This window comes from Patagioenas fasciata, chromosome 3 (assembly GCF_037038585.1).
Source record: "Patagioenas fasciata isolate bPatFas1 chromosome 3, bPatFas1.hap1, whole genome shotgun sequence".
NCBI classification, from domain to species: domain Eukaryota; kingdom Metazoa; phylum Chordata; class Aves; order Columbiformes; family Columbidae; genus Patagioenas; species Patagioenas fasciata.
Window position 1 is genome coordinate 4,443,706 of NC_092522.1, and position 26,117 is coordinate 4,469,822.

Here is a 26,117-nt window from a genome sequence, read left to right on the forward strand (position 1 = left end):
TGCATTTTTCTACCTAACAAATCTCACAAAGATCTATTTTTTTTTCTATCATTATATTCTCCTCAGAAACTCTCACAAACTACAGAAGGATCTACCACCACCACCTGTTACATGTGATATGTTTTCTTCTCACCTTCTACAAGTGAAGCAACTGTTAGATATTTTTTTCTTAGCCTGGGCATTGTCCAGCTTTTTAAATGGTAGAGAGCTTTGTGCTTTCTAACCAAAACTGAACAGAATTCCTACCTTTTTTCAATCATTTCCAGAATCAGTTGTGCTTTTTGTCTCAAAATCAAGGGAAATTCTGTTCACTGTGGAATATCTTAAACACAAGTCTACCAAGCAAATTAATTTTGATTCTGTTAACACTATCTCACAGCCTTTCAGTATTTGGCTCTAATTTTGGGGTTTAGTGTGTGTCTGTTCTTACTAGGGTTGAGCTGGAAGGCAGTCAGACAATTCTCAGATAACAAGCAGGAAAAAAACAATGTAAACCCATTATCCCAGAGGAACCAGGAATAGTTAATTACGCACAAGTAACGAAACTGGTTTCCTCACCATCAGAATTTATCCTGGACCACAGAGTTACAGAACTTTCCTTGAATTTGGTTGGGGCAAAGACAGGAAACTGCATCTTCTAAACTTTAGAAATAGATCTTAAACATGTAAACATAAGATATTATGCCCCTGTCTTTTAAGTAACATTTATATTATCTAAAATAAACAGTCTTTCTGAAGTTAGCCTGTAATTGACATCTGACACAGTCCACATTGCAACAGATATGATAAGTGCAGTAAACAGCAGAAATTATGCTTCTCTATGCTCCTAGAAACATATTTCCTTACACAGATAAACTTTATTTTGTTGCTACGCAACCCTCACACAACACACTACACTCTGCAGTAAATAAGAGTACAAATTTTACAACTGAAGGGCAAGCATGTGGCCTTTTGGGTTTTCTCCCCATTTTGAGTTCCAGCCTCAGCTTTAGTTCACACTGTAATATTCCATCATTTTATGACAAAGCTGCCTCTAAAGCTTAATAAGGTTTATTTCAAACAGGGTAAAACAAGAGAGTCAGAATGCACGAGTCCTTCTGACACTGATGGGAAGCAAACGGTGGAACCAGTGATATTAGTGATGGTGGAACAGTGAAATCAAGGCTTTTTTTTTTTTTTTAATCCTCCTTAAAAGCAAACACTAGATTTCCAGAACGAGAACCTTTCTGCAATGGCCTCCCCCCTGCTCCCAGTAACACTGTGATAATTGCAAGAGAAGTGAGACAGGTAAGAGCCACCCTTATAGTTTTACCCAAGATGAGATTAGTAGAGCCTCACCTCCTGTGTCTGCTCGCTTTGGGAAGGGCCATTGTGCAGTATGAAGCTATTCCTTCATTCTTTACATTTGCAAAATTAATTCAGCAGGTATTTGCATTGCTCAGAGAATCCAGGAGCAGATTCTGTGTGTCTCTGTACCCTTGTCATAAAGTGAATAACACTAAGATTTCTCTCTCTGAAGGGTGTTAATACCTCAGTTTCTCTTTAGCACATGGCTGCAAATCCTACAAACTCTCCCAGGTAGCACCAGCCTTCACTTGTCACCATCAGCAAATGAATCCAGGTGAAAAATGTGACTTGGGGCTCCAGCTGGGAGCAGTCAGCACAGTTTGATGAAAGCAATAGGGCTACAAGGATTTACACCAGGCAAGGATCTGACCTATACCTGATATAACAGTTGTCTGATTGCAAAGCGGTTCGTGTCACTTACACAGCAGAGCTTCCCCAATTTTGCTTTGCTGTTTCAGTTTTTCACAACTAAGAGTCCTTTTTTTGCTCCTACGGCCTACATGCTACAAGCTCACATGCCTGTAAAGGAATAGCACATAGTCAGTAGGGAAATGACACTACGTTCATAAGAAAGATTTAATCTCTATGATGTAGAATGTAGTTTCTCTAAATAGCAAGCAAGAAGTATCTTTTACATTTTAAATTTCTGCATTTTGATAGCTACCTGCTATCAAAATGTTTCTGTTTGTAGTTACTTCCAGGCACGTAAGTTCATTTGTTGTAAAACACATCGAAGTTTCTACATTGGTCTTGTATAAAGGCCCATCTCTAATCACAACTCCCACTATAGCAGCTTTCCTTAAGCCTAGGTGAATATAGAAACACCTGTAAAACTTGCTTTAAGTACTTTTTTAACAAGTGATCTCTTACAGACCACCCCTTCTCAGTCAGGGTTGCAGGATGAGGCCCAAAGAACAAACACAGCTGCTTTTTTGTCTGGTAGCACATTTTCTGTACAACAGGCGACGCGCAAAGCAACAGTCTTCAGACCTAAATCTTGGAAAATAACGCTTGATGTCTTCGTATCAGTGTCCTGCCAATTTCTTCTACTCTCCGGCATCCTGAAGGAAAAGTTACATATCAGTTGAAAGCTTTTTCTTTTTCTATCTCATAGAAATATACATTCTATCAGATTAAATCCACCCTTAGTGAGCGATGATTTGGTACAAGTTTTCTATGGATTTATTGCTCTCCTTCTGAAAAACTTTCTCATTTGTTTCCACTTGGCCTGCTCAGCTCCCTATCTATAAGGCAGGGATAACAAATCTTTTTCCCATCTCTCCATGGCCTAATTGGCTTATATCGCAAACATTTCCATCTCTGTTCTGTAGGTTACTACAGCATCCTGCCCTAGGCAAATGAAAGCTGTGAGGAGCTGCGAGACAGGTGGTTATTGGTGAGAAGGAAATACTGATGTCTGACCTGTCAGTGCCATTGCCAGGCGAAACTCTTCCTTCAGCATCTGGAGAACTTCTTTTGCTCCTTCTTCACCCTGGGAGATTAGGAGGCAACATTTCCTATTATGTGTGCATATATAATACAGACAGGTATACATGTGCCAACCAAGTTCAAGGCATAACTGTTAAATCCTGAGTACTTGACATAACAAATTTTGGGTTAGATTTTCTGGATACACACCATCACACACGCGCTATGTACACACGTACACATGCATAAGCTAAGCCTCAACAGCAAGTCTAGGTATCTAAAAACAAGAATTGAAGCATTTTCTAACTTACTTGATAAACCAAGCCCCAGATGAGAGGTCTTCCAATGAATACGGCTTTGGCACCGAGAGCTAACGCTTTGAGAACATCTGTGCCTTTTCTTACACCCCCATCTAGGAACACCTCCACCTTCCCCTCCACGGCCTCGACGATTTCAGGCAGGACATCAATCTAAAAGAGTGAAACCAGGAATACAGCTCGTCCGCTTTTGTAACCCTATTTCTTTTTTTGAATGAATTATTCCGTACAGGATGCAGGCTTTAAAGAAGCTAAATGAGCAATTGCATGCCTGACTGTATACACAAATAACACAGCTTTGTATTGAAAAACAGCGGTGACTTAGCATGCTAGCAGATATATACAAAGGTTGAATTTATTTGGAGAGTCACATAAATGGAATGAGAATCAGCAGGGTCACATCAAATGGCCATCTGATCCCATGTCATGTATCTGACACAAGCCAGGATTGGATACTTCTGAAGAATATAAGAAACAAGGAGCACAGAGGAGGCCTCTTCTTCATCTTACCCCCCAAACATCCTCTGTTCACTAGTTTGGGGATGAAATCAAATCACTGTCACTTTTTAAATTATCACCTTCTTGTTTAAATTTATTACTCATTTATATATACTAAGGGCCAGCTAGAATTCAGAGGCAGGCATTGTACCTATAGACATGGAGTAAGAGGAAGATGTGCCCCGAGGAATTTAGAGTTGACTGAAACATTTTAATATATTTGTCCTTTCTAAAATGCATCTTGATCACAGGAATCATTGTAGAGGAAACTTCTTCATATAAGAAAAAATTAGCACGTATGTTACTTTCACCAAGCTCTGCTTAACCCCTACACCAGTGATAAAGGGGAAAAGGATTTGTACTGTTCAAGTTACAAGTGACCAGGGAGTTAAGTAACATGTTCACAATGTCCCAATGAAGAGATGAGTCTCATGAATTCAAGCCTCAAGCATTAATTAGAAGCCATTTCTATAATGCCTAAATAACTCCTATTCATGAAAAATCCAGAAAGAAAAAAAGAACTGGAAGCCAAATACTAAGGAAACTGGAAAAGACTGGAAACTGTGTGGTAGTAAGACAAAAGACACACAAATTCATGTATTTCAAATACGGATGTAATTCATTTCCTTTCTAATGGATAAAAAATGACTAAGAGATGGGGGAAAAATCTTGAAAGTGCCGTTTGTTTTTAGATTTGGATTAAAATTTTCTTCAAGTTTGGCACTTGCTGTGATTTTTTTTTCCCCCTCCCTTTGGTTTTGCTCTCTTGCCAAACATATTTTGCATCTTTTTCCATATACAGAGACCACTTTCTATATCCTGACAAACTGCACCGACACTAAAGTGCTATAATAACTAAAGTATGATGCAAACCATAATTAAAACATAGATTTCCTAAATGTATAACACACAGGAGATGTTGACCAGCTTGGGTTCAGTTCACGTTCTGAAAACCCATGGAATCAAAGCAAATCATTATGTTTCTAAACCAGAAATATTTAGCATGACCCACTGCAGATATTTACATGATGAAAAATAGTTCTTTGCATGATGAAGCCCAGCGAACACACCAGCTTTAATAGCGCCTTCTCTGCACTGTGGTGTTGCAAAAGAATAAGTCATAACAAGTAGTTTGCGAGTTTAACTTCTGTTCTACTACAGTTGGCAAAAACTTAATTCATAATTCTTGAGCTTTCTAATTTCTCAAAAACGATGGTTTTAATATCCTCATACGTTCTCCCTGCTGGATTACCTCACACACAGGCTTGCCCAAGATTCTCAGTGAAACTGGGGAATACATTCTCAAAAGGTAACAGGTAAAAACAACAAAAGTTGAAGAAAAAAATTCATTTCAGAAGTATTAGACACTCACACCACACACTGAAAATTTAGTTATCCTTAAGGTATCAAGAACTGAATAGCTACCAACTCCCCAACAGCATTTCAAGCTTGAAAAAGAATGATCTCAGTCTCTCTTTTGGAGCTGAAGAAGTTCTGACATCAGGGGGGGTCTTTTTCCTCCCCATCCCCAGGAGCACCTGGAGACAGCCAAGAGCGTCTCACAGGACAACAACTCAGCTTCATTAACCATTTAGAAAATCATTTCTGCTGGTGTTTGCCTCCCCAAAGCTTGGCTGGTGAAGAACTGAGTAGATAAGACTTGACACGCAAAACACCCCACAGCAAAAAAAGGGCTTTGCTGTCCCATTCAAAGAATCATGGAAAATAGGAGATTTTTCATCAAGGACACATTAGGAATCCTGAAACAGTCAAACTGAGCTCTGATTCTCCTCCTTTTCCTTCCCTTTTTACTTGTGCAGCTTTCCCACACCAAATGAAGAAGGATGAGTGATGACTGGAATTTTGGGGGTTTTCCTTCAACCTGAACACATACTTTTTCATTTTCCTTTCCTTGTTTCTTTTTTGCCGGTTGGGAACTTCTCAAATCGCTTTTCACCTTTGGAAAAAGGCACAGGGCACGACAACGAAAAGGAAAAAGGAAAAAAATGTAATTTAACCACTCTGTACCTTTTCCAAAGGTGAAAATGTTTGAAAGGAGAAAAAGGGGGAATTTCATTCTGCCTTTAGCTGTTCTGTAACTCTGCAGTTTTTAAAAAGTCTCTAAAGAATATTAAAAGGGAAAAAAACCCTCCAGTACAACCTTCCATGAACTGCAAGTGGCAAAATGGGGTTTTCAAAAAAATGATGAGAAAGGAGAAATGAAAGAGGAGACTGGAAAAAAATGCTTAAACTTTCCAATTTCTAAAACTTAAAGTGACAATAATAGACTATTGCAAATTGCTCTTCTGGATTTCCATGCAGGGTGCTGCAGCCAAGGACAGGGTGCCCAGGCAGCTTGAAGAAACAGTCACATGTAAACCCTCCCATGGTTTTTTGTTTTATCTGATCAAGGGGAGGCTAATTCAGAGCACGATGTGACATAGAGAAGTGGAGAGAAGTTACTGCTCGTGGGTTAAGGCAAAAAACACGTGTATTTCCAGGTTCTTCCTCTGGCCATCATGTGTTCAGAGAAAGGAAACAAGCCAGAAGGCAGAGAAAACCAGAGGCTTCTGGGGCATATTGGCACCAGTACTTACAGTGGCAGGGACCCCATCGAGCTGCCGTGCTCCGTGATTTGACACCAAGATACCGTTTAACCCAATCTTTACAGCTTCCTTAGCATCATCAGCTAGAGAAAAACAAACAAACAAAACCATACCACAAGATAAACTCTTCCGTACCTGGGAGCTTTTTGGCACCATGATGAGGGAAATGTTGGCATCACTAGAAAGTATTGACAGCTTAGGGCTTCATACTAACAAAGCTTCATCTCAACACAGAAAAAAAAGTTTTATCCTTAATCAAAAGACCAGAAAAATCATTTGAAATGTTGGAGTAGAACATTTCACCGGTTCGGATCAGCAGCCACTTTGGTCGCTAGGCTTAATTTTCTCTACTGTGTCCCAGAGCTCATCACCACAAAATCACTTCACCAAATGATTTTCTCCAAGCCACAATTATCGGCACGATCACAGTAATAATCTGTACTTAGTGAAACCACTTCAGTGTGCTCAGTGCTCTTCTGACAGAAGAGAAATCCAGCTTGCCTTTAAGCTGTGTTCACCTCAGAGCAGAGTTAGAGGCACAATGAACAGGGCAAGTTCAGCCTTCCTGGCTGCATCTGATTTCAGACACAAATGGTGTGCTGCCAGATGACCAGCTGCTCAGTTTGGTGACCAGCAGCTCTGGTCACAACCTATGGAATATTGAGGTAGCGACACTCTACAGCACAGCCAAACTGACAGCTCCACGTAGTTATTTAAGCTGCTGCTTCTGTGAGTGTCTTAGCTGCTGAGTTCCAACCCACGCATGAGGAAGAGAAGGTTGTTTCCCTCTGATTGTTTTTGGCTCCGTTTTAGCAAATCTTCCCTACTTAGATAGTTAAAAAGTTATGAGATTATAGGCAATTTTAGAGGAATTTCCCCAGCAGGAACACTTTTCCTTCCCTCATGGGAAGTGGCAGAGCTACGCACCCCTGAGGATTCCTTTGGCAACGATGGGCAGCGAGGTCAACCCTCGAAGCCATTTGATGTCCTCCCAGTTGATGCTCGCATCAATCGCCTCCGCTACGTACACCGCCAGTCCGCTATCTTCTCCAAAGTCTTTCCCTGAGGAGAACGCCAGGTCGCTGCTTGAAAAGTTTTTTAACCTAAAATGACAAAGGACAGAGGAAAATAGTCTGAGAAAGATTAACTGCAGCCATGAATCAGCCACCAACACCAGCGTTCAATGTATCTGTGTTAAATCTTTGCTGTGTTGCAGAACAGGACTGAAAAACGCCCATCCCAAATGTGTCTGATCACAGTCCTCAGCAAGCCAAAACCTTTGGCTGTCAAAGCATTTGATGACATTGGTGCAAGTTTCTCTGGCCCAAAGCAACGGCCCTAGTGCTTTCCAAAGAAATAAAGTCCACAATCTAAAGCTTCAGCATCAAATCTATGATCAGGAGGAAAACTCAGCAGTAATTTAGGCTCCAGCATTTGTCCTCCCATAAACCTCCTGTGCGACTTTGGGCATCGTGCTCAGCCACTCCTTGTGCCTCAGTTTCCCCACCATAAAGTAGGAACAACAGTATCTACCAGGAGCACTGTGAGGATAATTGCACCAAATGCATTTTGTTTCTTTGGTTTTTTCCAAATCCAGGGAATTCAGCCACTGGGAGGAACAGAAAGAAGGGAAATTTTTTTAAGCTCCACAAGTTAGATGGATTTACATGAAGCCCTGCAGAGAAGTCAGAATTTTCATCTGTCCAACAAAACCATCATCCAGTCTTTTTTGTATGCTTTTTTTGCAAGACATAGGGTGAAAACAAATCAAGTTCATCTGAAAACATTACCTAGTATTTGTTCATTAGCACCAAATCAATCTCACCAGTTCTAGAAACTGAAAGAGAAATGACACCCCCAGCACCAAGGAGTTCCCAGCCTTACTAGACACAGCAGGAAAAGGGGAGAGGAGGGAAAAATAGAGAAATTCAGGCTGTGTATTAGAAAGCTGAAGCAGCTCCAAGCGCTCACAAGCACTAAGCCACCATCAGCAACACCAGCACCACCGAGGACACCCCTGGCCCACACGAGCCTGATCGCTCAGTTCTTTGGAAACTTTCTCATTCCACATTGCACTATTTTATACTCGTATTCCACATTTTTGGGAAACACTTTTTTTTTTTCCATGGAAACTGCCTAGTTCAGTGCTGATTTCATGCCTGCAACAAGCAGCATTTCACATGTTTTTTTCTGTTCAGCTCCAGGCCCGGAAGAAAATGAGAAAGCAACAGGGTCTCGGCAAGATCCAGCTTTCCAGCTGTTGGTTTGCAGAGGGTGGGGTACCCAGAGAAAAACAGAACCTCGGATAAGATTATATAAATAACTGTTGTTTTTCTTGGCCTGTGAAATGCAGATCAACACTTGAATGAATGTTGCCTTACATACATTTCTGAGCACAATGGCACCTTGTTGTTGCTTTGAAACTTTGTTGAAATCCTGAAGCCAAGAAAAAGTTATCACATAACTGAGCAGAGCCCCACGCTAGGAGAATTTCACCACCAACTATGCAACAAAACACTGTCCGAGTGTCATTCTGAAATCCGAAGTGATGAATTTAAACCCTTAAAGATTATTCCAACTTCATATTATTTCATACGGTTTACTCAAAATGTTGTTACGGTTCGGTCAGTCGGGGTTAAAGTGTTTCAGAAATGCTTTAACGCTTTCCCCAAATATCGTGAGGTTATTTGACACACATTTAAAAACTCTAACCCCAGGCCTTAAAATTATACTGTCCCTAAAAAAAGCTATTTAAAGATTTATATGTATATATATTTTAGGTAAAATGACAGTGTTTATGAATAATGTTTTGTCTATGGCAGGATTACTATACGGAGCATATTTTAATGTTAGATGTCTCAGGGATTTTTTGTTTTCTGGTGCTTTCCTCACAGATTGTACTTTAATACAGAAATCACAGGCAGATTTCAGGTTGCTGTGTCAGCCTTCATCATACCATCTATTAGCTTCAAATACAGGCACATGGGGTACATCCAACACCCCAAGCTGTGACGAGTTTTTGTGCCAGTGAATCAGATTCATTGCACAGTCCCCCGACTTACCTTCAAATTGAATATTCTATTTCTTGCTACATACGGTGTGTACAGAGCATAACATGGGAAGAATACTTAACATCCACTGATAAAATTCAAAACTAGCTTTCACCCAGAACTCAAACCAAAGTTAATCCACTTCAAAATACATTCAGCTATCCTTTATTTTTTCTTTTTCTTTCCATTTTGATGTTCATTTGCACGCTCTGAGCAAACACAGTAGTCTTAATAGATGCTGTGGCAGACTGTGGTTACTACTGAGATCTACCCGCAAGATTCTCGCAGGATTTTTCACTCCATTTTGCAAACCCAAGTCCTGGATACCCCATCCACTAAATACTCTTCCAGCCAGTCACTGGCTGCCAACACTGTGCCAGGATTTCAGTATGTGTTTATTGGGGTGGGCTCTACAGTCCACCAGTTTATATTTGCAAAAGGCCAGTGAAATCAGTGCCTTTACACCACCGCTGGGTAACTCTGTTGAAATTCAGTTCTCCATCAGCCCTGAAGTGGAGAGGAACTAGAATTAGTGCTGAAGTCAATCATGAGGCTACAAATGCTTCTGAGATACAGAAAATGTCCGAAAACACACACAGGGTGGAAATTATCCTCACGGAGAATTTAGAAAGACTGATACCCATGTGTTTGTGTATTTGACGAAGAGCTGAAGTTGCTTGGAAAGGAGCTCCATGGTTGGTAGCAACACAGCCCTGGACCAAATGCAGTGTCATAGGATAACATCAGTTAGAAGGGACCATGACATCAGTTGAAAGGGACTTGTGTCCGCTTAGTCCAGGCCCCGTTCATAGCACAGCCAGCCCTGCAGCTGGACCCAAGTTCAAAGAGCAGATTGCACAGGGCTGCATCCAGCTGAGTTTTGAAGACATCCAAGGATATATCGATAGACATACAAAGAAATGCCCAGTCTAACTTTGCCAGTCTGCAGCCTGTAGTCTGGCACACATCTTTTACAGCCTGCAAACAGCTAAGAAAACTTGGTTTTGACCCAAAGCAGAGCACAGCGATAGTGCTCAGCTCCTCGGTGTTATCACCCAGAGCAGCATGTGGCACCTGGAAAAAATTCCTTGTGCCGGAGACAAACTTCCCCCACAGGACCTCATGGTGACCACAGCATCACCGTGTGTCCATCCCATGTCCCATGCCCCATCGGTGGGCACCTACCTGAGGTGTGGAGGAAGCTGGAACTTGTTGCGCACGTCATCAACACGCCTGCCGAGGAACGGCGTGTCCACCGTCACGAAGATGCCTTTGTAACCCGCTCTCTCCGCACGCCTCACGAGGGATTTGGTGACCTCCCGGTCCTTGTAGATGTAAAGCTGCAGCCAGTGAAGGCCAGTTCGAGCTGCTTCAGCCACTTCTTCGATGGAAGAGGTTGCCCAGGAGCTCAGCATCATCCCTGTCCCCATTGCCTGGCAGGCTGGAGGAACACAAGGTTTTGAGATTATCCAAAATTCTGAACAGGAGCACTTGGCTCACAAAAAGCGTGTCAGTGCATGTAATCTCACACTGCCTTTCCTCAGTGTTAACACATTTTCAGCCTTCCAGGGGAGGCTATGTTAATAGTGAGTAGTTACTAACAGCAGTGGCCTGCTGCAAGAGCTCTCTGGCTTGTACTCTGTGTTTATAGGCAAAATTTTGGTGGCTGCTGTCTGCATGCTCTTTGAGATAATCCCTGTTCTAATACTGGAAAGAAAATAGACTATAATCAAACTAAGCCTTACCCATATTAGTAATTCTTTATCCTGTGGGGAGCTTGTTTATAAACCCCTAGTGTCTGGCAACCACTTGTCAGAACTTTGGGCACATAGGTTTAAGGACATGCACAGTTTTAAATGATGTAAATATATATATATATATGCATTTAAGGCTCTTAATTTTTTTAACACTGACACATTGCTGCAGATTAATGTTTTGGGTCTGTAATTCTCAATGCTGATTTTAAGTCTCCTCACCAGTGCCACACATGCTCCCCTGACCATTTTGATCATGGCATTTTGGCTGCTTTCTCCCATCCACATAATGTTCACTAGCATTAAAATCTAATATCTTCATGTGCTTTTCTAGTAAATATCTGTTGTTGTCCCTGCAGAGTATTTCAGGGCATAATAAAAGAGAATGACACGATCCAGCAGACAAACTCATTTAAAGACTTGAGGGGGAAGCTTCGTTGTTGTTTGCTGCTTTGCTGAAAGTGGCAGGAGAGCGACCTCACGTCTGTTGCGTGATCCCACACATAAATCCTGATGCTTCAGGCAATAAAATTAGAAGTTCTGATCTCACTGAGAGTGGGAGAAACACATCCCAAGCAGCACCCCCCATCCACAATACCCCAAAAGTAAATATAATACAAAGACAAGCAGGTACAACAGACACGTGGTCTCCAGAGTCTCTGCTGAGCACAAAGGGATTGATGATCGCGCCCTGTGTGTTTTGATCCCTCTCCTCTTTTACCTCCAAAAACCCTACAATGAAATCAGTGCCGAGGTGTGGGCAGTCCCAAGGTTAAATGTCATGGAATGAGCCCCAGCAGGCTCCGTCCCGGCTGCCACCCAGGGTCATTTCCAACCCAGGCTGCACTACAAACCAGCTAACCTCATACAATTATATTTTTATGAACCTATCGCTTATTCTTTTTTGGAGTAACCTGTCACTTAATGTAAAATAAAGGCCAACACACTGTAAAACAGAAAAATATTATATAAAGCGTTATGTTTCTCGGTCTACCGCAGTATGCATATTTTTCATGTAAATGGACCTCTGTTTCAAAACGTCATCTCCAGCCCATTGAGGAATTAAAAAGTGGTCTTTATGACAACATTTTATTAAATAAGGATTACAAGTCTCTTAGAGTGGAAACTTATGAACAGCTTATTCAAACAAATTGGTTACACCCTCCCAGGGCCACCAGGCAGCTTTCAGTCAGTGGAAATGCAGTAGCAATGAACCAAAAGTCTCTACATTGTAACTGTTTCATTCCTCCCCTTAAAATGAGCTTCCTCTCACCGATGAAGTACCTAGAAATGAGCTACTTCTGAAGAACATATGCGTGCTGAATGCCTAATGTCCTGTTCAAACCAGCTGTGGTGGGTTATTGCAAATCCCATAATAAGTGATTTACCAAATCAAGCCCATTAAATGATGCTATAGAAACAAGGGATCCGCATTCCAGTAGCTCTGTCAAATACAAGCTCGTGAATGAGATGGAAATTTGCAAACCCTGCCATCGCAAAACCCTCAGATAAGGGAAAAAATGTAAATGTTACGGCTTCAATCTGCCTTTAGGTACCCATTCATTTCTATTCTTACTTTTATTCTCAGCTCTACCTCCGCAACCCTAAGGATACAAGAGGAGTTGCAAAAGCAAAAATTAAAACAAACTGCACAATAAAACACACTCAATGAACAGAAGATTTAAGACATTAATACTGTGTTCTTTCAAGTTATGTGCATGCATGGCAATAGAGAAGATGCTGCTTTAATCTTGTTTAAGATTAGATTTAATTGGTTTGCTTAAATCAGATTTCAACCGTGCCAAACTGGGTTTTGGTGTTTTCATGAAAGCACACTCACAAAATTCCTCTCGCCTTTCCTGTAAAGTTAATAATTGTCTGACAAAGTACAAGGTCAACACACATAATTTGGATCTGGATGCTCAAATTCAAAGTTCATGCACACACAATTTTTCAAAGTTTCAGAGATTCCAAGTTCCAGTTTTAGTGAATCTGTGATTTATCTTGAACATTTTAAAGCTTATTTTGTCAACTTTCAAAAACACATGATACATACTCCAGAAGCATTGCCAGGTTCCTTTTTTTCCCTACCTCAAATCAGGCTAAAAATACACTCCCACTACTTGCACATTTAGCTGAAGAAAACAGAAGCAATTCATTTCCTCCAACAACTATATTTTACACTTCAATTTTGGGGTGCTGCAAATATTATTCTTACAAATCTGTACTGCATCCATATTCCCATGGGAGGCCGTTGCGGCAACATGTGACATTTGCCAGAGTTTAAACATGGGATTTTTGTAAACCAGCCTTTCCTCATGCCATTTCAGATTGCTTTTAGGCCTTTTTTTTTTATTTCCAGGTCTTCTTTTAAGCCTGAGCCTTGCCCAAAGCACACATTTACCTTTGTACACATTGCAGGCTCCTGTTGGGGTCAATGACAGCACAGCGATCGCAGCATTAGCCACACACAGGAGGCTGGGGAGGTTTTGATATCAGGACAATAAAGCTTTAAGTTAATTGTATTATACTTTATTTCAGGGTCAAATGCAACTGGAATTGGGGCATGGTGGGGTGTTTGGGAAATGGGAACTCCAAGGCTGCCTCGGTTTCTCCGCCTCACTGCTCTCTGCTTGTATTTCACCCACGGAAGCCCCAGGCAAGGATACATCTTCACACCAGGGAACATAAACCACAATAAAACTGGGGTTTTCCTCATTTTTGGGGAATTCAACTGAAGTACTTTACATAGCGACAAATCAAGTCTGATCATAGGGCAGGACCAACTTGGGAAGTCCAGAGGAGAACAGAGCAATATCATTTTTTTACTCCTTTTTTCATCCCGAAACTCAGAGTCTCTCTCCCACCTCTGCTGGGACATCACTGCGTTAAAGGGTTTGGGACAGGTATGGAGCTTGTCCTCTGGACAACGCAGAGGCAACACACATTGGGGAGGACACAGTTTAAGCATATTTTGTTAGGGTTACCTTGTACGCGAATAGGAACTTTGCTACTTCTCTCTAGCTGTGCAAATTCCAATCATTTCCCTTTTAGGGGCACCTCCAAAGCACAACAGTTGAGCTGCCCCTCACTGTGGTAATTTTTTCCTGAATCCACCAGTGAATCCACTGTCCCTAAGTTAAGGGCCAAAGGACATGGCTTGGGATCAAGGTGATGTCCTTTTGGCACCATGGTGTTTCTCCAGAGAAGCAGCTGTGTCCTTGGAGCTGCATCTCCTAAGAAACCGAGTTGTTTAAAGTACTTAACGTGACTCTCTTGACGAAACACGCTTGGCTGAGAAATCCCCTGTCCGGCTTTACCTCACTTACCCCTCACAAACCACTGCGTGCGAGTTGTGCCTATGATCTTTTTGTTGACACAAGGCATTTTTATCATCTGTGCAGGAAAGCTGGAGGCAGCAGGGAAAATCCACGTGGCCAAAAATGGATCCGGCTGCTCTAGGAGGGCTGTTGTGTCATTCTGCTCACGGACACTCGCACCAGAAAGTCCCCTCTCCTTGCCGGTCTCAGGAAGAAACCAGGACCAGGTCAGTCCAAGCCATGTTGTTCCACATAAATACTATCCTCTCAATGACTATGGAGTAGCCATACTCCAAAATAAACAGTATTTTTGGACCACTGCATAGGTAACAGGTGAAAGATGGGTACAAAGTTCTGCTGTTAACACAAAAAGCAAAATCTCTCTCTCACAGTCACGAGCACGTCGGATGAGCAAAAGGAACCTGAATTCAGATGCTCAGCAGCATCCAAGCAAACAAGCAGCACATTACAAATGCGTTAAAGAGCTGAAGGAACAAAGGTGTTCCTCCATCTCTAGTGGAAATGATAGACCTCCCAGCAGCTAAACTAAATCAGGGCAAAAGAGTTTTTCAGCCAATATTCCTATTCTCTATTTGGCAAAGCAAATGGTGCAATCACATCACAGGTGATGGTGAAACCCTCTTGCGTCAGCAGCAACTCAAAAAGCTGTTTGAGAGCAATTACAGAGGGTAAACATCAAAACAGCAGCTCTGAGCAACTCGTTTTCAAAAAATCTGGCCAAGAAAACAGCCTGATTTTCAGCAAGTTGGAGAGAAGTCAGATATTCTGGGCTAAAACACAAGAGTATAAAGTAATCTGTCAGTAGGAGAGAAATATGTAATTAGTAGCAATATAAATAGAATACAAAACTCAAAATAATGCTACGTATCTGTTTATGAACAATTAAGGCTTAAAAGTATTGCTATTTTTTGCTAAGCAGCTGGATGGTGCACAAGACTTTATGTTGGTGAACTTGAAGGTGGGTGCTATTGGCAGCATCACGTGTCCTACCGCACTTCCAGGGAGCTGACAGGGGGATCACATTGGTTTGCGAGCGCAGCAGGTAGTCAGGATAGAAAATCAATGTCTTTGCATGGAGGAATAGTGAATATTCTGATGGCCAAGCAGAAAAAAAATCACGTAGAAAATCACCAGAAAAGTTCTGTTGAAAAGCGTTTAAAGAACAGCCTTTTGTTCTTTAATGGTGGCTAAGATTATTCATCACATTTGGCAAATACTTTTAACTCAAGAGGTTGAAATCCGAGTGGGAAGGGCAAGAAAAATTCACCTAAGTCAAAATGTCATGTGTTGATATTTTCAAAATGGAAATGTTTTCTTCTGAGCTAACACTTTTGTTTCAAACCAGAATTATGGCTAAAAGCATTAGCAAGTAGGAAAATGAAATAAAACATCGTGTTTTGGATCAAATTAAACATTTCAGTTAGTCCAAAACAATTTTCCTCCCAATTTTTCAGTTTCTACTGAACAGAAAATCCAATATTTGGAAAATTGCCACATACACTGATGAACTACAACTAAAGTGCTTGGGAATATACTTGAAGAGAGACCTGGAAAAACTGCCAAGGTCCATGAAGTTGTTTCAAGGACAAGAGAACTTTGTTAAGAAAGGAGGGACTCCACGTCCATGTAGACATGTCAAAGAACACCGAGGATCAACTTTATTACAGCCTATATAGACAACTTAAAACAAATTTTCTTTGAAAAGAGTCTACTTAGCAGAAATATAAGTAAATTCAACACCTGGTGTTGAAGCTGTACGTATTTTGGCTGTGATTACAGCTTATTCTGCTCAGAGTGGAGTCAGTTAACCTTTGGAATAGCTTACATTCTGTTAGATGGCCTGTCACCAATAGCTTTTAAAATTACAATAGAATTATTTTTCAAAATAAGATTATTTACTGTTGAAACAGAATTGTCACTGACTGTGTCTAAGACAAGCCACCAGGCATCATTCCCCAAGTACAAAAAGGCAGAGGAAGGGGTTGTTATTGCCACCTGCACCACAACATGCATCGCTTCCTTCCCGCTTCAACCATAAGTCCGGCTTATGAGTTATGCCAGGCTTTGCAAAAGCCACAACCCTATGGATCAGGCTTTCTTGGCTTGCGTAAATTGGCGCAGCTGAAGCGAAAGCTGATTTAGAGCAGCCAACTATCTGCTTGCTCATGTCTCAGAGTTACCACAGAGTTTAAGACAAGTTGGATGCAGCAAATCCCAACCCCAAATGTCACAAGTCTAAGGGAACCTTTAAGTCAAACATGTACTTTACAGTTAATCCCCATCAGACAAGAAGCTTGGCGCTGAATGCCCCACTTCACCTTGTACAGAGCACAAAACCAAAGCTGTATTTTTTTCTACAAGAAATGCTAATGCAATACAGAGAGTGTGATTTTAATTACATTTGCCTTTGAAAGCGACGAAAAATTTACCAACTCCCATGAATACATTTATTTGACTGCACGCTTAAGCCATTGCCTGTACACCAAGATTTCCCAACTTGAAAACCCAAGAACATTAGATGCAATAATCATATGTTAAAGCTTGAAAATGTAAGTGTACAAACAACTAAATTTTGGGATATTCTGGGATCTACCACAACCATAACTCAGCCACGGTAGTCAGCCTTATTGTACCATTTTGTTCTAGAGATTTATGCCTTAAAATATGCCAGGCCATAGTTTCAGGGGGAATTTTTATTAATGAACATCCTGAATTTCCCGTGTTTTAAATCTTGCTCTTAACATTGCGTTAATATGTTTGCACTTAACAGTATAATGCTTCAGAGTTCCCACCCAGCGTAACCTGGGCCAGAAAGAACCCACAGGAGCTGCCAAAGGACAGGACAGCACCAAGGAGTCCCACCGGCCACCGCTTCACCAACCAATTCAAGGTATTCGAGCTCCATCATGTGGAGCGTGTCTGTACATACAATAGGCATAAAAATCTTTGGCTTCCTAATAAATCTCTTGAGAAGGGGAAAAAAATGCATCCCCAAACATACTGTAAAATCAGAGAAATTTGCTTTTACAGAGATTGCTGCTGGAGTTGTGCTGCACGTCGCACGAGGGACGGGACGTTTTAATGGGAATTGAGGTCAGGTCCCACTGCAGGACAGGTTAGTCTCACTTCACACTCAGAATTTCTGCATTGGTCATGGAAACGCTGTTAGATGAATTGCTCAACCACACACAGGATTAATTGTTTATTATACATTACCTATTTATTTAGGTTTTGTATCCTTTCTCATTCTACCAGCACTGGAGCATTGAAATACGCATCCTAACACTGTTTGTATGTAACAGGCACACCCTGTGATGCCTTTCTCAGATTTTGTGTCACTCTGCAGCTCAGATAAAAGAAGAAAAAAACATTCCACATCTGAATTCTGGTCAACATCTCATTTCTCACAGCCTTTTAGGCCGTGGCCTCCATGCTAGCAACATCTTTGTGCAGCATCTAACCCAGAGGGACCCTTATCTCGCTGGCTCCCTGGGATGCGCTCAAAGAGCTCTCTTCAATATGAGCATTTTTCCCAGACAAGCAAAAGATCCCGAATGTCTAGAAACAGCTCTGTAACAGGAAAAATGTTGCCATGACGATATATAGTTACATTTATAGAGTGGATAGAAAGATGTATAGATAGACGTAGTTTTAAATTTTGTATTTTGCACCAATTATTTCCCTCAAAGTTTCCCCATTGCATATTGCATTTCGCACCCCTGCACAAAAACCAAGCAAACAGTAAAAAATATAAACCCAATTACTCTGAGCAGCAACTCAAATCAATCTGGGATGCATCCTCAGGAGCAAGAACCCAAGCTGGGAGTCACAGCAGGCAGGCACAGAATGACTCTGTTCCTCCCTCGCTGGCTGTAAGTAGGACTTTGCACAGTTTACCAGCTTTGCACAGTTTACCCGCTTTGCACAGTTTACCCGCTTTGCACAGTTTACCTTTAGCAGTCGCCGTCTCTCCGTCAGCGTGGGCCATGCGCTGCATGGCGGTGGCTCCAACACAGAGCGGCATGCTGATTTTCTGCCCCAAGACAGAGGTTGACAGGTCCATTACTGACACGTCCCTGAGCACCCGGGGGTACAGCTTCCATCTGGAACAAACAAGGGGAATAAAAAGCCGGCATCATCAGGGTTATTTACAGTTCCTAACGGCGATGAGGAGATTTCCCTGCTGTGAGGAGAAACACGGTGAAAGCTGCGTTAGGGCTAGAGCAGAACTTCATTGTGCAACACAGAGCTGCAGCAGGACCGTCCAAACACACAAAGCCAGGAGGGAGCAAAATCCACAGAAGGTAGAAGCAGCCAAAAGCCTTTGAACATTATTGGCTGGTATAATATAAAGAAAAGACAAGAGCTGAAAAATAATAATGTTTGTGGTGAGTCTCAGCCTGCTCCAAAGCATTGGGGCAGAACTGGATGACAGAGGGTGTGAGAACAGAAGTCGTCATCAGCCCCCCTCAGTTACTCCTTCTATGAACTAGGGAATAAAAAGACGTGGGATTTTGAGATAAACCAGCCTGGCCAGCATGCTTAGGCCTCCCTGAGCTATGGGGTCTTTGCAGCGAGAATACACAGAAACAAGCCCTCACCAGCTGCTATGCAACATGTGGTCCCTGGAACTAGAGCTGCAACCCCCAGCACAGCCCATCATACCACAAAGACTCCAGGTTTCCAGGAAAAGACCAAATGCAGGTGTAGGAAAAGACCAAGCAGCACAATGGCTTTCCCAGTAGGGCAAATTATGGTCTAGTCCTTGAGTGATGTGGCCCAGCATCTGCTCAACCATTCCTGACCTTGCTTTGCCTTTAATGCTTCTGCCAGAAACCACATCAGCCCAGAGCCGGGCTTTACTCTGCACTGGGGTCCTCAGCCTGGGTGCAAAAGGAAACTGATTCCAAAGCAGAGCAACCTGAAAGTACAATTTAGTGTGGTCAAGGTGGATGTCACACGCTTGCACACACAGAAATTTATCTTTTTATTTTTCCCCCCGCACAACAACAGCAGAACAAGATCACAATCCCTAGATGACACCACAATATCCAAATCTATCTTAATAGGGTCGCATCATTGGGCATACCTGTGAAACTGGACTTTTTCTGCCCACCTGGGCGATGTTGCAGCGCGGTCACTGTTAGTACAAGCCACAAGAGGGGGTGCAATAGCAGGGGCTGCCTCTCCACATGGGTGAACCGAGCCAGGGCGGAGCAGGATACACATCAACCTCTCACTGAGGCATCCCTCCCTCTGAAAGGACTCTGATGGCTATCGAATTTTAATTAACAAAAATAATTAAAAGCTTAAGCGCTAGTACTGCTGAACCCGCTCAGCATTAGAAAGCGTGAAACTGATATTCTTATTACTAGCAAGGAGACAGCAACCAGAGCCGCTGTTGCCCTTAGACTATGCTCCAATAGCAAGCAGAGGTCAGTTTGAGCTTGGCTATTAAGCTGACAGGTTAGGAAAAAAAATATAAACACAAATTCTCTTCATTTTATAGCAAGATAAAGAGACAATTCCATAAGAAGCCTGGGACAGAGCCAGGACAAGACCTGATTTTCTGCATCCCTAGAGCACGGGGCCATTCCTGCTCTCCGGGAGCGGAGGATGGTTATGATGCTTGGAAGGAGAAGTGTGGTTGTGGGAGTCAGCTGTATGTTTCGATGCCAAGACACACACTGCAAGTATGTTTCCTCGGACTTGTTTTCAGGCTATTGTATCGGGTTGTTATTTTTCAGGGGAGGATGGGCTGAGGGTGGGACAATGAAAACATGACTTTTTTTCTCCCCCTTTCTTCCTAATGCTCATTCTGAAGGTTTTCTCCCAGCTCTGAGACATCTTTTCGCAGCAAATATAAAGAAAACAAAAATGCTTTAATCAACTTGCTCCTTTTACGGTCAAACTCAAAAGCTTCCTTCCCACTTACCTTTATGTATCATCAAATTACTCTGTCCATGAGCTTTTTGGGGTCCCCAGGGTCATTAGCCCCAGACTTTAAATGTCCCTTCCAGTGTGTTTTGCAGCTTCTCTCCCTTCCACACCTTATCAGGCCGCATCCTCTAGACCAACATCAAGTCAATACTCATAACTATTAACTGGCTCCAACGAAAAATACCAAAATATCTCACTACCTTGGTATTATATTCTTCAAATAAAATCTGAACTTGCTTTGGAAACATGGGTGTTTTCAGTGTGTGTTTGCTGGACACTTGAAATGAGGCATTTTCTGGAAAAGCCATAGCAAAACACTCTTAACAACAGGCACAACCCCAGAGCAGTTATCTCCCACTAACCAGAGCACACATTCATTAGGCTGCCACACACCACCTGCTCTTCCAAGTCTTGGAGTGAAAAAATTTCCTGGATATTTTGTAAAAGGCTTGTGTAGTTTTTTTTTATTCATCTTCTCCTCATCACCCACATCTTTTCGCAGCCAAGTCCGCACTCACGTGCTGCAATCAGCAATTGCAAGTGAGCGCATCTTCCTTCCCAGCTGGAAGCGGGAGATGCCGCAGCGAGCACCCCGATTCAGGCAACTTCAGCTAATGCTGCTTTGAAAGAAGGATGAAAGGGAAGCAGGGGGGATTAACAGGTTTTTTTCCTTTTCCTTCTATGTTCACAAATTTCAGAATGTAACTTCTCATGCAGTTGGTTAAGAGGGAAGTACTCACTGCTTTCTCCACTCATTTTCAGCTGTGAAAAGTGCTGAAACTTTTACTGCGACACGTTTTGAAATGGCTCTTTTTGTTTCCCTTCCAAGCCCACGCTAAATAAACCCTTCGTACCGCGTTGCAAGCCGCACATTTGGGCAAGGACACGCTGTTCAGTCACCGTCCCAACCCCAACTCACTTTGCTGCCTTCATCTCACCTACAGCTCCAGTGCCCATCATAAGAGGCAGGTGCTGGTGCTGTGCAAGGCTGAGCAATGGCTGTGTTGACTAGAGAAAAAATAGTAATAATAATAAATAATAATAATAATAATAATAATAATAATAATAATAATATCTCTATTTTCTCTCCCAAGGTGTCTTACCATCCACACGGCGACCCTTTTTGCAGCACTCTGTGAATCTGAGGTGAAAGACATTACAGAAATGTAACCCAATTATTATTGCAAGCATTCCTTTCCTTTTCTGCCCCCTGCAACTTCATGTGCTTGTTTGACCCCAATCACATTCTCAGCCTTGCTTTTTTAACCAATATTTAAATTATATACGTGCCAAGTCACTTCAGCACCGAGCTACATCTGTAGAAAAACACGTATTGATGCTGTCACTGATAAACAAGCAACTGCTGTTCCTCATACACGACAACAAAATGCATCTTTCCCCAAAGACTGGCTGGGAGTCAGCAGCAGAACGTGTCACAGCGGCTCAGCAGAAACATGGTCCTACACACACAGACATTCGAGTGCTGAAAGGGGAGATTTCGGATTGATTTCTTGAATGGCATCAAGCTAAAGGCATCCCAACCTTGTCATAAAATCTATTCTCCGTTCAGGCCCCTCGGTTCCTTGACAACTTGACAGAGAATTTAATCGGCAGACAGGGCGGATGTGGTAAGGACACACGGTGTTTTGGGATGCAGAGCAAGCACAAGGTGAACGCAATCAGACCCATAGGGTATAACGTAGGCTCTGACATCCCAAATCATCTTCTCTGGCCTTAATGCCTCACTTAGGCCAGTGCTGTCTCCACGTCATTTGAAAATTATGAATAAAAAAAATAATTATGCAGCCTTTGCAGGAACACACTGATGGTGAAATGAGAGCTCCAGATTTTCCCTTAATCCCAATAGAACTGGAAGCTAAAGAAGAGTTACTGTACCTGGTGTCAACCTCATCCTAAAGGCTGGCCTTTCAGACACATTTTATGCTCTGGTATGTGATTACAGGTCCAAAGTACGTTAAGCTCCTGTGCTTTCAAAAGGCCAGGACATTCATTTTATAATCTAATGGGTATGGATTGCACTGCTGCAAAAATCGCACGGCTCATTCCAAAGATATTCCAGCCTCTATTGAAATTGCCATTCATTCGCTAGATCTGACCTTAATAATAACTATTTATTTCTCTATAAATGCAACCATTCAGTTACCAAAAATATTAAGAGCTCAGAGATACACAACACTGATTTTTCTTCAAATAAAGTCTGTCCCAGCAGCCTCGCTCACCCAAGTAATCTTGCACCACAAAGGTAGGGGCTGATATCGAGGGCCTTTTAGCCACACCAGAACCTGGCAAATTTCATTTACTTTTTCTTTTTTTAATGTCTCAGGCTGTTCAATGCACTGCTAATTAATATCTCCTTCAGTTCCAGGCTGCCTGCAAGCTCTGTGGTTTGAACACCTAACACTGGAGGCTCTTATTGAAGATACCACAGAAGGCACCAGGAAAGACGAAGTGACCCCGAACCCCACAGATGATCAACCTGATCCAACAAGGTTTTATTAGAGGAATCTGCCCCTGTGGTGGGAGGAAACTTCAGAGCAGAACTGCTCTTATCTCACCACTGACACCAAAACAGCACGTGGAAATAACCAGGTTTGTGTTAGTCTGTCTCTGGGCGGATTAAATCCAACTTGTGTGTGGCCATGATTAGCTCTAGCGGTTAGTAGTAAAAATTCACTGTTTCTACAGTGTATTGCCTTTGAGCTCTTGGAGTGTCCTTTCCTTAACATCTCATTTGGGTTTTATGAGGGCACATAATATCATGGCATTAAAAAAACCCAAAACAAACAGTAGCAAGCACTACTACATTCCCTTCTACTCCTATTTACTCCTTGGAGCAGGAGCAGTCCTTCGGTTTGTGTTTGAACGGCATCAAGCACAATGGGATCTCAAATCTGTGCTGGGGGGATTCCACACAGAACTAAGAGTTCTGGAATAAGTGCTCACAGTGGAAATCAGTTTTCTTCTCCTGACAGTAAAAAGCTTTTTTATACACGTCCCTAAAATTAGGGATCTGAGCTGATTTCTGTGATCTGGCTATTGAGATGCCATTAAATTAACTACTACCGAGTTTCCTAGAGCCTGACTAAAGCTGCATGGGGTTTCCAGCTGAATTTCTGATAGCACAATCACTGCTCTACAGCAGAAAAGCAAAGTGGGGAGAGAGAAAGACTGAAAACAAATTGGAAAAATCTTGGTTTGGTTTGCTAGACTCAGAGGGATTAAAGACAAAGCCTTTAGAGATTGGCAAACAGAAGTCTAAGTCAAAACTGAATTATAATAGTTCCCATCATTTACAATATTTCTCCCCCAAACAGAGTTTGGCCACCCAGGATTGAGCCCCAGAGCCGGGATTTATGCAGCTCCTGTTTGTGCTCACCGGGGAAGGCTGTGTAATAAATTCAGTTTAGGAAAAACAGGCAAGAGGCAAAACAGACTCAGGAGCTAAGAGGTACAATCCCACCACAAGAACTCCTTGCCTGCAATATGGCCCGAAATGCAGAAACTACAGATTCATCAACTGACTTAATATTGGGTTTGTCAGAGCCAAATAATGGATTTTAGGGACTGCTTTCTGACAGCAGTTGTTAGGTGGAGGAATAAAAGGGCAGAAACAGTTGTTCTGAAAAGGAATTTAGAGCTCTTTTGATAAAAGCCAAAAAAGTTTCAGAAAAACTGAGTTTTGTTCACACAGAAAAAAATCTAATATTGCACCACATCTAATAATAAAGCAGAAGGTACATCCCTCAACTCCCACCCCAGCCTTAAATCATCCTCCTACCTTGAAAATGCTGCTACATTATCTGCCAGCGTTTCCTGGTCATCTGCTCCAGATCGGTAATAATCATACACTGATTTGGGGAGAAATTTTTTAGCATACTCTTCAAAATCAGCAATGCAAACTGGTTTTCCAGACATGTTTGCAGATCTCCCGGGGCTAGTTTACTCCTGCTTCCCTCTCGTTTAAGCTCTGTATTTTGGTCTGTAAATCATTAATACAGGACCTCATCAGGATTGGACTCAACTACGTACCAAAAAAATACACCAACTTCTTGTGTCATATTAGACTTCAGCACTATGTTTGATTTCATGTGGTCAAGGCCGACCTAGAACATAAAAGATGATTAATCAGCAAGGAGGGAACTTAAAATTTAACAAATATAACTTGTTTGCAACAAGTATATGGTATTTGTTTTACAGGGAAAACTTCCGTCACATGTGTATAAAGCTCAGTTTTCTGGCTGTGCATATTACAATTATTAATGTCACTTTATTAGAAGCAGATTTGGGGGAGAAGGGAGAAATCAATTCCTTAATTGGAAAGAAATCCCCCATAGTGCAAGATGTGGCAAACAAAACCACAAAGCTCCTGTTTTGCTCAGTTTAATTGTGGTGCACTGAAAGAAATGCAGTGCAAGAGAAATACAGCCGTGCCTCACTCCCTGCAGGAATTTAGGGCTTGGAGCAACTTCATTTTTTCATTCTTCAGCAAGGCTGAAGAACTCTGATAACATCATGTTAAATATACATCTATCTCTCTGAAAAATCACAGCCATCTTCCTTGCTGCTGGCTTATAAATAACAGCTAGGAATAAAGTATTTTGCAAAGAGCGAGAAAAGAACTGGTTGAGATTCACAGGAGGTTGTCGAACGTCTTGGGAGGGCCGTGTCAGGAGGACAGTGCAGCCGGAAGCTCGGGCGCGATGGCACCAGGAGATTTGCAGCTCTAGGCGCTTTCACAGATGAGCCCATCTCAGATTAAGATGCACAGGGGGTCGTTTTTCAAGCCAGTCAGAATATTCATGGGAGGAATTACTGGAAATGAATATCAATATACATAAAATTACACCATGAGGTATTTATCACACATCCATGTCAGATACAATTAAGTGCAAACTGGTGTAACATCGACATTTCCCTGCGCTCCCAGCACAAAACTGGGGCCACGTCTGCTTTCATTTATTTAAAGCTTGCAGCATCTGTGCTAAAAACAGGTATTTATCCTAGAGCATGAGACAGTAAGCACCACACCAGAGCTAAACATTTTAATATGTGCAGCTGAATTCAACTTTAATGAATTCAAAAGCTTTTAACAGTGGAAAGTTGCACAAAAGTTGCTGAAGGTAAGGGTTCGGTTTCACCACTGGTGTCCCCTCTCACCTTTTATTTATAATGTCTATATTCACTTAAAGATTTAAACTCTTCAAAACACTTCCCACCTTCATCTTTCTCTGCAGTTACATGTTCATTTGCCATATTCACATGAATTGTGCTTTTACTTTACTGGTCATTATTTGCCACTTGTGCTACAAGTTCCTCTTCCCTCTCATATCACGAGGTTGTTCCAAGTAATTGTCTCCTTGTTTTAATGAATCTCTGGATAAGAGGTTTCCTGTGGCCGCTAACAAGACTGTCTGAACTTTCACACTGAGGCAAAAGAACAGCATCTGACCCAAAAGCAAAGAGTCTGCCCAAGCAGCCACAGCAAACCTCACTAAGTCAAGGCACAATTCAATTGAAACATTCACAAGTGATTACGGGAGAGGAAAAAAAGAGGGGAGAAAAATGAATATACAAACGGGGTAGTGTTAACACCCTCTCCCATATCTACTGTTTCTCACTTGTTGCTTTGGCAGGTCACCGGGGAATTAGCACCGAAGAACTGTGTCACGCAATTGCAGCTCAGCTCATCCAGGTGCTGTGGAGGAAACTGTGTTTTATTTCAAAAACAGGCAAATTCCATAACAAAAACCCCACAGGGGGCTGTTAAACATGGAGATACAGCTTCTGGCTTAGAAAGCACCCCAGTTAAAAGTCA

At 42.0% G+C, this 26,117-nt stretch overlaps 1 protein-coding gene across 1 annotated transcript; it reads right to left on the bottom strand.

The window, feature by feature from the left end:
* Positions 1-837: 837 nt before the first annotated feature.
* HAO1 (hydroxyacid oxidase 1) lies at positions 838-24,271 on the bottom strand. Its single transcript, XM_065834557.2, has 8 exons — positions 24,081-24,271; positions 18,293-18,444; positions 10,432-10,687; positions 7,124-7,299; positions 6,188-6,279; positions 3,087-3,245; positions 2,770-2,839; positions 838-2,408 (listed from the first exon to the last, which is right to left on the bottom strand). The coding sequence occupies exons 1-8, from the start codon at positions 24,215-24,217 to the stop codon at positions 2,338-2,340; spliced, it is 1,113 nt and encodes a 370-aa protein (XP_065690629.1). The 5' UTR covers positions 24,218-24,271; the 3' UTR covers positions 838-2,337.
* Between the last annotated feature and the right edge of the window lie 1,846 nt (positions 24,272-26,117).